The following is a 13515-nucleotide window of genomic DNA, read 5'->3' as shown; positions in this document are numbered from 1 at the left end:
TCTTTGGGCCTTGATTGTTTTCAGCTGGAAATAATCCACATGACGAAAAGACATTTTGGGGTGACAAATTTTGCTCCCCTACAAGTTTGTTTCCAATTTTGGATAATTTTGCATCTCCTAGACTGCTGCTTGGGTAGGTTGGGAAGCTCAAAGCCTCTTAGTTAAAGAAACCCATTTCTGGGACTTCCCTGGCGGTCCAGTGGTTAAGACCTCGCCTTCCAATGCAGGGGGTGTGGGTCTGATCCCTGGTCGGGGAGCTAAGATCCCACATGCCTCGCGGCCAAAACCCAAAAAATATAAAGCAATATTGTAACAAAATTCAATAAAGACTTTAAAAATGGTCCACATTAAAAAAAAAAACTTAAAAAAACCCCATTTCCCTGTTTTTTCTTTTCCTTTTTAATAACAATAAGTTTAATAAAAATTTAAATTTAAAATGATAAATTATTTAAAACAAATAATTTTGGGCATGCTCATTGTTACTGGGGTATCATTGCTTCTAGCTCTTTCAAGATACAGAGCAAGGAAATATATGTACAGTTGTCCCTTGGTATCTGCCTAGGATTGGTTCTAGGACTCCAGCAGATACCAAAATTTGAGGATGCTCATGACCCTTATATAAAAATGGTATAGTATTTGCATATAATCTACACACATCCTTCTGTATCCTTTCAATCATGTCTAGATTACTTATATATCTAATACAATGTAAATGCTATGTAAAAAGTTGTAGCACAGCAAACTCAAATTTTTGCTTTTTGGAACTTTCTGGAGTTATTTTTTTCCCAAATATTTTCAATCTGAGTTGAATCTGTGGATGCAGAACCTGTGGATACAAAAGGTCAAATGTGTGTATAATAAACCCATGCGTATATACACATCTGCATTTCTGTAACTATCCATGTGTATCTATATTAAGCTAAACAGGAATTTATACTATGTCTCTTTTTATTTTAGAATAGTTTTAGAATTACAGAAAAATTGTATCAATAGTACAGTGAGTTCCCATATACCCCTCACCCTGTTTCCCTTATGTGAACATCTTACATTACCATGGTAACTTTGTTACAACTAAGAAATCAGTGTTGGTACATTTCTGTTAACCAATCTCTACATTTTATTCAAATTTCACTAGTTTTCTGACTAATGTCCTTTTTCTGTTCCAGGACACCACCTAGGATCTGATATTACATTTAGTTGTCATGTCTCCTTGGGCTCCTCTTGGCTGTGGCAGTTTCTTAGATTTTCCTTGTTTTTGATGACCTTGACAATTTTGAGGAGTGTTGGTCAGATATTTTATAGAATGCCCCTCAGTTTGTTTGTCTGATATTTTTCTCATAGTTAGAATAGGTTTATGGATTTTGGGAGGTCACACAGCTGAAGTGCCCTTATCATATAATATCAGGAGTACTTGCTATCAACATGATTTATCACTGATGATGTTAATCTCAATTAAAATGTCTCCTGGCCAAAGTGGTATTTTCTAGCTTTCCTCACTCTAAAATTACTTTTCCCCCGCCTTCCATACTCTATATTTTGGAAGCACAGTCTACACTAAAAGGGGTGGGGTACTGAGCTCCATTTCCATTTTAATTAATCTCAATTAAAATGTCTCCTGGCCAAAGTGGTATTTTCTAGTTTTCCTCACTCTAAAATTACTTTTCCCCCGCCTTCCATACTCTATATTTTGGAAGCACAGTCTACACTAAAAGGGGTGGGGTACTGAGCTCCATTTCAAAGAGACAGGAGTATCTATATAAATTATTTGAAATTTATCTCTAAGGAAGATTTGTCTCTTTCTCCCTATTTATTTAATCAATCATTTATTTATATTAGCGTTGACTCAGATATTTATTTTATACTTGGGCTAGAATCTAATACTATGTTATTTATTTTGTTGCTCAATTTGTTTCTGCTTTGGCCCTTGGGAGCCATTTCAGGTTGGCTCCTGTGTCCCCTTGGTTTGTTTATTTTCATGTCCTGCTTTTTGTTTTTTGAGCACTTCCTTGCTTTCTGGCACAGCAATATGCTCCAAGCTCATCTTTATTCTTCATTCTCACCCCTAGAATCAGTCATTTCTTCAAGGAGCCCTAGTTGCTTTTAGTAGAGAATGGCATTAGAAACCAAGACCTTGGCACTGGGTGTGCTCGTTGCTACTGGGCTGTCACTGCTTCTAGCTCTCTCAGCAGGAAATATATATGTATAATAACCCATGCATACGCACATATTTCTGTATTTATCCATCTGTATCTATGTTAAGCCGAACATGAGTTTATATTGATGTCCTTGACTCTAATCCAGTACTACATGGATTATTCTAGCCTTCCCTCTTTGCTTATCTGTGGGAATTATCCCTATGACAGTGAGAAACCTGGCTCCCACCATCCACCATTCAACACCATTATATATGCATAGCTGTTTCATAATTGTTAACTCATACCCCTGTGAGAAGCAGTTTTAGAGTACAGTGTTTATATGTAATTCCCTTTGTCCTTAGCCTTATAGTTTCTAGTCAAATCAAGGTTTCCAAAATTTCCAAAGCTATTTAGGTTAGTTTTGTTTTCTTCCCCCCTATAGGGCATCTCCCTCCTTTAAAATTATTTCTTCTCATTTGACTTGGGAGAAATACTGGATGTTGGTTTGTCAATGAGCCTTTGAACCATGACGTTTCTCTCAAGTCAGTGTCATAACTGTAAGAGCTTTTTGCCAGACATGGCAGACAGATAAGTGTTCTAGATCATTTTCATAAAATGGTAAAATCTCTTTTTTCACATGTTTTATAATTACAAAAGTCTAAGTGCTCATTCTGGAAAATGTGGAAATTGTTATACTATAGCAAAGTGTAAAGAGTAAAGAATCTCTAAACTCACCATGAAGAGCTATTTTCTTCATATTTCCAGTAACAGATGCACCATGTTATATAAACACTGTAAACATCCAGAATATGAGTTTGGAAAAAGCAATGTCAGTCAACTCTGATCTGGAAAACATGTGGTTTCTCTTGAGAAAGTAAGGAACTTAAAAAGATGAGATATGCTTGAAGACACAGAGATTGAAGTGGAAATTACCACCTCCCCTGCTTCTGCCTTACATCTGGGTAGTTGTGTGCTGAAAAAATTCCCTCCGCTTAAACCCCTTCTTTCAGAACTGAGAGCCCCGTCCATCCTTCCTTTCTCCAGGCACTTTGCTTTGCACATTGTAGGAACTCAGGAAATAATTGTCATGTAGCTGAAGTAGACCTAAGTCAGCCTCAAAAATCAACTGTTTCTATTTAATTTCAGATGTATTTTAATTTATGTTTCATTTGGCAATAAACACTTTTTTAGTGGATTAATCATGACTCATTTTATAGCTGGCCCTACATTTAAAATGTTGGCTCTTTCCACCCTCCAAAGCCCTTGATGGAGCACATTAGCCGAACTCTGTTGCCTTTATGAGCTGGGGCCCACTTTATTGGCCACAGAATGTTTGTACTTTGGTGTCTTTAACTCCAAGTTCCTTTTACTCACCAAAGGAAGAACCACAAGAGGGACTTTTGCCAGAGGCAGAAAACCTTTCTCCTCCCTTGCTTCAAATCTATCACTTTACACAGAGGGTGTTTTAATGGGGAAAAACTAATAAAACTGTTTGCTTTGGATTTTTTCCCTCCCAGGGAAACAGTATTTGGGCCATATAGAGCCATTCAATCTGACGGACCAACTGTTTTAAAGACTTCCCCTCCCTAAGCCCAGTTTTCTCACAGGGATGAAAACCTCAGCATTGTCAGGGCTGAGGGAACAGTCTCGGGAGCCAGTTCAGTTCTGGGCTCATTGCAGGATTCTGGGTACCTCTCTTTCTGGGGGTTGTGTATCTGCCTTGTGTCAGTGGGAGGGCTAAAGGGAAGCTGAAGGAACAGCCTGGGGTAGCAGGGCAGCCGGGCATTTGTGACATCAGCAGGGCTACCTTCATTTGAGTAGGATAAACGTTTCTGTACAAGGCAGTGGTCCAGCTTGAGTGGGGGGCTGAGATCCAGCCCGTGCCTGGCTTGCCCGCGCCCTGGTGTGGGACTGTGTATGGGTGTCTGAGGGCTGCTGTAACAAACTACGACTAACTGGGTGTCTTAAAACAACAGAGGGCTTCCCTGGTGGCGCAGTGGTTGAGAATCTGCCTGCTAATGCAGGGGACACGGGTTCGAGCCCTGGTCTGGGAAGATCCCACATGCTGCGGAGCAACTAAGCCCGTGAGCCACAGCTACTGAGCCTGCGCGTCTGGAGCCTGTGCTCCGCGACAAGAGAGGCCGCGATAGTGAGAGGCCCACGCACCGCGATGAAGAGTGGCCCCCACTTGCCACAACTAGAGAAAGCCCTCGCACAGAAACGAAGACCCAACACAGCCAAAAATAAATTAATTAATTAAAAAAAATCTTCATAAAAACAAAACAAAACAAAAAAACCAACAAAAAAACAACAGAAACTTGGGAATTCCCTGGTGGTCCATTGGTTAGGACTCTGTGCTTTCACTGCCGAGGGCACGGGTTCAATCCCTGGTCGTGGAACTAAGATCCTGCAAGCTGCATGGCATGGCCAAAACAAACAAACAGACAAACAAACAACCCCAGAAATGTATCCACTCATAGTTCTGGAGGCTAGAAGTCTGAAATCGAGAGGTGGCTGGTCCTGGAGTCTCAGAGGAAGAATCTGCACCATGTCTCTCTCTTAGCTTCTGATGGTTGCCAGCAATCTTTGGCATCACTTGGTTTGTGGCAGCATAACTTCAATTTCTGCCTACATCTTCATGTGGCCTTCTCTGTGCGTGTTTCTTCTCTTCTTACAAGGACACTGGTCATATTAGATTTAGAGTCCACCCTAATCTAGTATGACCTCATTTTAATTAATCACATCAACAAATACCCTATTTCCAAATAAGGTCACTTCTGAGGTTCCTGTTAAATACGAATTCTGGGGGGAACATTATTCCACCCCAAATGGGCATCGACCTGGAGGAGAAGGCACCTTTTAAAAATTTGCCATTGGCTCTGTTTACTTACCAAGCTGTATAGCATTTGCTTTTTTTTCTTATTTGTACAAAGTTGGATATCATCTGTGGAAGCAGTCAGCTATGCAAGATCCATTAGTTTGCAAGCTTCCTGAAGCAGAAACCCTATCTGATGCCTCTTTGGGAACTGCCATGGCTTGTATGGTAGATTGAGTTCTTAAAAGTGTTTGTTTCAAGAAAGACAAATACCATATGATATCACTGAAATATTCACCAAATCCAGTCCTTCTGAAGCCGGGGAACTCTGCCAATCAGTTGTGATGTCTTAGGCTGGTCATAAGCCAGTTATGGTCACCTGAAAGAAAATTAAGCCCCAAGTGGCAAATGAAGTTCGACATTTCAAAAGGCACTTCCTGGTTACTGGATTACCCCTGGGAGTGTGAGGTTGGGGCAGGAGGGAGATGTGAGAAACAGGTCAGGGGAAATGACTTGAACATTCCTGGGTTCTAGAAGCACCAACCTGTCCTTTTCGGACGCATGTACCACAGAAGATATCACAGAGTCCACTGACGACTTGGCTGAGGCAAAGGACAGCTTCTACCACGCCGATCCCCAGCTGGATGGAGAACAAGACCACGTTCCAGAGGACGATGTGCTCAGGCTCTTGGCAGGTAGCCCAGGTGGGCTGGTTGAGTAAGTAGCTGTTGCTGCCAGGACAGGGGAGACAATTAGCCTGGCTTTGAGAGACAGGAAAGGGAGAGAACTGCCATTTACAAGCATGTGAGAGGCACTAGTCTATTACATCGCTCTCATCTTCATAAGCGTAGTACATTCATGACTGCCCATTGGTCGAGGGTCGAACACACCATCTTTCCCTGTAACAGCACAGCATCTGAGCAAGGCATTGTGGGTACAGACATAGCCAGGAAGAAGCGGGAAATTGTGTGGTGCAAGATTTGAACTGCTCTAAAGATCTCAGGGGCAGTAAGGATTGGTTAAGAGCTCGGGCTCTGAAGTCCCACAGACCCAGATCCTAACTCCAGCTTCTTCACTAGGAAGTTCTTGATAAGCTTTGTCGGCGGGGGGAGTAAAATGTCCCCCTCTACATGTCTTGAGTTCTTGTGGCTGGACTAATAATAAAATTGACACAACACAGATTAACAGGAGAAAGAGAAACAAAATTTAATGCATGCCCCTGGAGGTCTCGTAGAAATGAGACCTAAAGTAGTGGCCAAAGGTGGCAGCTTTTTTTTTTTTTTTTTTGGGCCACACCCCACGCAGCTTGTGGGAATTTAGTTCCCCAGCCAGGGATTGAACCTGGGCCCTCACCAATGAGAGCGCAGAGTTCTAACCACTGGACCACCAGGGAATTCCCCAAAGGAGGCAGCTTTTACACTCTTCCGACAAAGAAACAAATTTGAGAGAAATTGACAGGACAAAGAAACTTAGGTTTGGGTGCTTAATTAGTAAAGAATCTAAACAGTTGGAGCTTGGTAGTAAATTAAGGAAGTAACAAGGCCTGTTCATACAGACTCCTTGGCCCTGAACTCTCTATCTCTGGCAATAAGGGTGTCCTTCTAGCCCCAGATGTAGGGAGTGCACCTTTCACATGAGAGATTTATTTCCTGCTTTCAGGGAGACAAGAGAGGAGGGTCAGAATGGGCTTCTTGCATCATCTCTTTCTTAAGTAACTTTCACTCAAAATAATCAATATACCATTGATTGATATATGTGTCAATATGCAGCCTTCCCTGGCCCCAATAGTTTCCTAAGTGTTTCTGTATATCAGCTTCCTTATATGTAAAATGGGGCTAAAAAATAACATCAATACCATCGAGTGGGTTGGGAGGATTAGATATTAGCACAGTGTCTGCCATGCAGTAGGCACTGTGGGCGATATATTTATAATTATTATCATAAAACGGGGAGGTCTAGAGGTTTAGAGTAGCTGGAGAGGGTTTCGTGGGGGAAGGATGGAGTCACCTGGCCTTGAAGGAGGCAGCAGCCAAGGGGAACGCAGTGCATTATAAGAGGAAACAGCAGGCAAGCAAAAACTCTAAGGAATATTTGGAATCAGAGGGTTCTCGTTGGACAAAGAGAAAACGGAATAGGTTTTCAGGCCCTGTTTCATGGAGTTATATATTATTTGGTATCTCTGCCTTCACCCATATCCATACTCGTCTATTGAGTTCTCAATGAGATTGCAAGTTCCTTAAATGTAAAGATTTCTTGGCCTTAATGAGTACTTTTACATTTTACAAAGCCCCTCCGGGCTCATCTACAGCGAAAGGATTGAAGGGGAAAATGGAGCTGGGATGCTTGCTGGAGGGCTGGTGTAGACACGGAAGCAAAGGGTGTTGCAGATTTGGAACGGGGTGATGACAGACTAGGCGAAGAGCAGCGGCCAGATTCAAGGTGCACTGGTGAGGTAGAACTCACAGGATTTGGTGGTGGATTGAACTTGGGATGCAGAAGGGAGAATAATCAATGACTCACAGGTTTTGGGTGCCATCTAATGGGCTGGGGATGACAGACAGGAAATTGGCAAGGGAACATCAAGGGTTTGGACATTTAAATATTGAAATGATCTGAAATTCACAAGAGGAAATCTCAAAGAGGTAATTTGGTATCTGAGTCAGGAATTCAGAAGAAAGATCTGGGCTGGAGATAGACATTTGGGGATTATTTATATGGGTAGATGGAGGGTTCTGAAAGCCATGGGGATGGATGAGCTCTACCAGGGAGAGAACGTGAAATGAGAAGAGAAGCAGTGTCTTTCTCAGTCAGTGGTGCTGAGTTTCTTTCCTTATTCCTTTAGGAAAATCAGTGGGCATCACAGGGGCTGCCATTTAAGGATATTTGTGCAACCCTGCAGTGTAAACCCTGACAGTTGGTTTTTCTTTTTGTAATGCAAGTGCCTGATTTAAGCTTTGATTGTGAGGCATCCGCTTGAAAGAGGGCTATCTCAGATCAACACAGTGCCAGCTTCACACCTAGGTAAAAGCCTGACTGAGGCTCCTTTGTTTTAGTGATCTTGGTTGATTTCAATAACCGACCTTTTGGGCCACTTATTTTTTCTATTCCTGTGTTTTAAATTCCTGCTTTTATGTTGTAAGTTCATCAGTAAAGAGTGAGCCTGCGAAACACTAGACCCCCAGCCTCAAACCCGATAAAAGCAGAACCCCAGGCCCATGCACCTGCGCTCCCTACCCCCCCACCTCCCCTCCCCCCTGACCTTGCTGTGTGACCCCAGGTGTGCTGTGTAATTACCAGGTCCTGTATGTAAGAAATCTTTATTTTTTCAAAGTTTCTTGATGGTTCTTGCTAAAGGGCGTCTTGCAATCATAATAAGAACCACAAGGGCTGGTCCAACCACAACATTGCTTATTGATAGGCTGAGATCGTCACAAAACAAACCCCAAATTTGACTATTGTCTCCCCAATTAGACTGTGAACAGGCAAGTTGTAAATAGGCAAGTGGTCTTATCCTTCTTTTGGAATCCCTTCTCTTATCACAGCGCCTAGTCAGTACTAAGCAAGCCCTCAGCACATGTTCACCTGTGTTTAATAATGGGGGCAAGTGAAGTCAAGGTATTATACTGAATACCTTGGGTGAACTGCTTAATTCATGGGCACAGCTTGCCTTGGCCAATCACCTCTAGAGACTGGTGATTTGGGAATAAAAATGTCAATCTGGTACAGAGAGAGGAGCAAGACACCAAGTATGAATGGAGGTACCTGGCCCCACTACTGCATAGTCAGTTCTCAGAGCACACACTCTTGGTGGTCATCACGGTATCATCTTTAGATGTTAGACACGGACCCAAGGCCATAAATGCTACTCACTCCAGGGAGTAATTCCTGAACGGGTAGGTGTAGTTTCCACTGCCTGTGTCACAGAGGGGGCCACTGAGCAAACCCAGGGAAGAAATGACCACACAATACACGGCGCCCACAGTGCCCTGTATGGCCAGGAGCACAGGGAACAGCATCTGCAATGGAACAGAATTAGAAATTCAGTGCAGCAATGCAGAGGGAGGTGGTGGTCCTTTTGAAAGATCCATGCTGAGCTTCCTGGCAAATTGAAGAGGGGAATCGATCTGGTGGGCATCCTTGTTTTGCTTCCCAAATGCACACAAAAAAATGGGGGCACTAGAGCTGAGAAGACCTATGTCCATTCATCTGCTCCATTTGCAATTCTTTTTTTTTAAACATCTTTATTGCAGTATAATTGCTTTACAATGTTGTGTTAGTTTCTGCTATATAACAAAGTGAATCAGCTATATGCATACATATATCCCCATATCCCCTCCCTCTTGCATCTCCCTCCCACCCTTCCTATCCCACCCTTCTAGGTGGTCACAAAGCACTGAGCTGATCTCCCTGTGTTATTCAGTGCTTCCCAGTAGCTATCTATTTCACATTTGGTAGTGTATATATGTCCATGCCACTCTCTCACTTCGCCTTAACTTACCCTTCCCCCTCCCTGTGTCCTCAAGTCCATTCTCTACGTCTGCATCTTTATTCCTATCCTGCCCCTAGGCTCTTCAGAACCTTCTTTTTTTTTTTTTTTTATTTAGATTCCATATATATGTGTTAGCATATGGTATTTGTTTTTCTCTTTCTGACTTACTTCACTCTGTATGACAGACTCTAGGTCCATCCACCTCAGTACAAATAACTCAATTTCATTTCTTTTTATGGCTCAGTAATATTCCATTGTATATATGTGTCACATGTTCTTCATCCATTCATCTGTTGATGGGCATTTAGGTTGCTTCCATGACCTGGCTATTGTAAATAGTGCTGCAATGAACATTTGGGTGCATGTGTCTTTTTGAATTATGGTTTTCTCTGGGTATATGCCCAGTAGTGGGATTGCTGGGTCATATGGCAATTCCATTTTTAGTTTTTTAAGGAACCTCCATACTGTTCTCCATAGTGACTGTATCAATTTACATTCCCACCAACAGTGCAAGAGGGTTCCCTTTACTCCACACCCTCTCCAACATTTGCTGTTCGTAGATTTTCTGATGATGCTCATTCTAACTGGTGTGAGGTGATACCTCATTGTAGTTTTGATTTGCATTTCTCTAATAATTAGTGATGTTGAGCAGCTTTTCATGTGCTTCTTGGCCATCTGTATGTCTTCTTTGGAGAAATGTCTCTTTAGGTCTTCTGCCCATTTCTGGATTGGGCTGTTTGTTGTTTTGATATTGAGCTGCATGAGCTGTTTATATATTTGGAGATTAATGCTTTGTCCATTGATTCATTTGCAAATATTTTCTCCCATTCTGAGGGTTGTCTTTTCGTCTTGTTTATGGTTTCCTTTGCTGTGCAAAAGCTTTGAAGTTTCATTAGGTCCCATTTATTTATTTTTGTTTTTATTTCCATTACTCTAGGAGGTGGATCAAAAAAGATCTTGCTGTGATTTATGTCAAAGAGTGTTCTTCCTATGTTTTCCTCTAAGAGTTTTATAGTGCCCAGTCTTACATTTAGGTCTCGAATCCATTTTGAGTTTATTTTTGTGTATGGTGATAGGGAGTGTTCTAATTTCATTCTTTTACATGTAGCTGTCCAGTTTTCCCAGCACCACTTATTGGAGAGACTGTCTTTTCTCCATTGTATATCTTTGCCTCCTTTGTCATAGATTAGTTAACCATAGGTGTGTGGGTTTATCTCTGCGCTTTCTATCTTGTTCCACTGATCTATGTTTCTGTTTTTTGTGCCAGTACCATATTGTCTTGATTACTGTAGCTTTGTAGTATAGTCTGAAGTCAGGGAGTCTGATTCCTCCAGCTCCGTTTTTTTCCCTCAAGACTGCTTTGGCTATTCGGGGTCTTTTGTGTCTCCATACAAATTTTAAGATGATTTGTTCTAGTTCCATAAAAAATACCATTGGTAATTTGATAGGGATTACATTGAATCTGTAGATTGCTTTGGGTAGTATAGTCATTTTCACAATATTGATTCTTCCAATCCAAGAACATGGTATATCTCTCCATCTGTTGATATCATCTTTAATTTCTTTCATCAGTGTCTTACAGTTTTCTGCATACAGGTCTTTTGTCTCCCTAGGTAGGTTTATTCCTAGGTATTTTATTCTTTTTGTTGCAATGGTAAATGGGAGTGTTTCCATAATTTCTCTTCCAGATTTTTCATCATTAGTGTATAGGAATGCAAGAGATTTCTGTGCATTAATTTTGTATCCTGCAACTTTACCAAATTCATTGTTTAGCTCTAGTAGTTTTCTGGTGGCATTTTTAGGATTCTCTATGTATAGTATCATGTCATCTGCAAACAGTGACAGTTTTACTTCTTCTTTTCCAGTTTGGATTCCTTTTATTTCTTTTTCTTCTCTGATTGCTGTGGCTAAAACTTCCAAAACTATGTTGAATAATAGTGGTGACAGTGGGCAACCTTGTCTTGTTCCTCATCTTAGAGGAAATGGTTTCAATTTTTCACCATTGAGAATGATGTTGACTGTGGGTTTGTCATATATGGCCTTTATTATGTTAAGGTAAATTCCCTCTATGCCTACTTTCTGGAGGGTTTTTTATCATACATCGGCGTTCCATTTGCAATTGTAACAAATGAAATCACGCACTACAAAATTGTGAGCAGGAAATGTAACTTATTCATCACTGAACTCTTAGAGCCTACGCACTGCCTGGCACGTAATATAGGTGTGCTGCTAGTCTCCTAGTCTGCACTCACAGCAGACATCAGTAATTGATCTCAGCACTCTTCCCCTAGAAGAAAAAGCACCACAGTCCTCAAAACAGAACAACTGACCAATTGGTATTGGCTTTGTTTGAAACTAAATGAAACCTACTCGCCATCCTGGTGGTGGGTGTTCAGTAAGTGTTGTATGATTGGATGAATAAATGAATAGTCATTTTTCTAATGCCTGAGTCAGCGGTCAACACGGGGCCTTGTACTGTGTACAGACTCCGTAAACGTGTTGACTGGATGGGTGAATGAGTGTGACAGTGAGGCAAGTGTCTGGGAGACGCAACCTTCTGGCATATTAGTGCATTAAATTGGGGCAAAGCTGAGGGACTCGTTTGCTTCAAAGCATGAGCTCTTATTCCTGACACGTCCATATTGTGTCTTTCTTACCACAGGAAGTGAGGGAGGGGCTGGCTGGAGTTGAATGGAATGACTCAGGGAGCTCCTTGGAGATGGTCCTCAAATGACCTGGTGGCTAAGATCTCTGTGGAGGGTCTGACTGGGGACTGCAAGGGTTGGGTGAGGTGACTCTGGGAGCAGAAAAGAAGTGAGACAGTGTATGAACTAGGAATATAAGAACAGTGAACAGCTTGCTGTGAGCAGGGACCTTGGTAAGCAGGTTTGTATGTGGGAAAGAGCATGATCTTGGGGGTCAGGAGACCAAGACGAGTCCCCGCTCAGCCAGACCTGACTTCACTGGGTGTGTCTTGAGAGCCGACTGTGTGTCAGGCATCTGGGAGTATGTAGATGATAACTGTGGACCTTGCCTTGAAGAAAGCAGCTTATACTCTTCCTGGAGTTGTGTAAATAGTCCTATATGTCCATTCCAGCTCTAAGATTACAGCCATGCGAATCTGGGCAGCCCACTCAGCCTTTCTGGGCTTTTCCTTTCTTATTCATCAAATGTAGACAAGTTTGTAAAATTTGTGGTGACATTTCCATTGGTTTCTTCCAGCAGTGTTGGGCAGTAGAAAGAGCAGTGGTATAAGAGGGCCACATGTCAGGAACAAGACATAAATACAAAATGGATACACTTACAGAGTGTCAGCCTTCTGTTCTTTATGGGGCGATTGTAAGAGAGTATCTGTGAAAGAGTTTTTGACAGTAAAATCTCCAATTCCCTTCTTGCTCAAATCCCAGTTCTAGGATGTGTTAATCTACTGGCTATTAGGGAAATGAGAAAACCAGAGGATGGAGGGTTCTAGACCTTCCCACAGACAGAAAGACAGATAGAAACAACCAACCAAACCCTGGCAAGCTGGTCCACCAGAGCTCACAGGCTTTGTGTGTTAACAGCTCTCTTTATACCCTCTCCAGGCTCATTCTTCCTGGGATCTCATGCAATAACCCTCATCACTGTTGGAGAGAGCCCTGCATAATATCACTGTACTTTAAAAGGAAGTATTAGTCACTTAGATGTGGAATCTAAAAAATAATACAAGTGGATGTATATGCAAAACAGAAACAGACTCACAGATACAGAAAACAAACTCATGGTTACCAAAGGCGGGAGGGAAGGGGAGTGGGACAAATTAGGCATATGGGATTAACAGATACAAACTATTATGTATAAAATAGATAACCAACAAAGATATACTATATAGCACAAGGAATTATACCCATGATCTTGTAATAACCTGTAATGGAGTATAATCTGCAAAAATACTGAATCACTATGCTCCACACCTGAAACTAACACAATATTGTAAATCAACTATACTTCAATAAAACTAAATAAATGAAAGAAGGGTATTAGAAGTACTAGACTATGGTCAATGGGTTAATAGTCTGGCCTTCAGAAGAGAGAAA

General features: G+C 41.7%; 1 protein-coding gene across 1 annotated transcript in view; it reads right to left on the bottom strand.

Annotated features, from left to right (window-relative positions):
- LOC137772184 (transmembrane 4 L6 family member 1-like) overlaps window positions 1-13515 on the bottom strand; it is a 32752-nt gene that overhangs the window by 10194 nt on the left and 9043 nt on the right. The window contains exons 3-4 of the mRNA XM_068556070.1: window positions 8821-8966; window positions 5495-5681 (exon numbers count right to left, since the gene is read on the bottom strand). Coding sequence (XP_068412171.1) covers window positions 5495-5681; window positions 8821-8966 — 333 coding nt within the window. The remainder of the gene's footprint in view (window positions 1-5494; window positions 5682-8820; window positions 8967-13515) is intronic.

The sequence above is a fragment of the Eschrichtius robustus genome, chromosome 11 (genome assembly GCF_028021215.1).
Source record: "Eschrichtius robustus isolate mEscRob2 chromosome 11, mEscRob2.pri, whole genome shotgun sequence".
In the NCBI taxonomy this organism is placed as follows: Eukaryota; Metazoa; Chordata; class Mammalia; order Artiodactyla; family Eschrichtiidae; genus Eschrichtius; species Eschrichtius robustus.
Note: the sequence above shows the minus strand (reverse complement) of the source record. Positions and strands in the feature narration are given on the sequence as shown.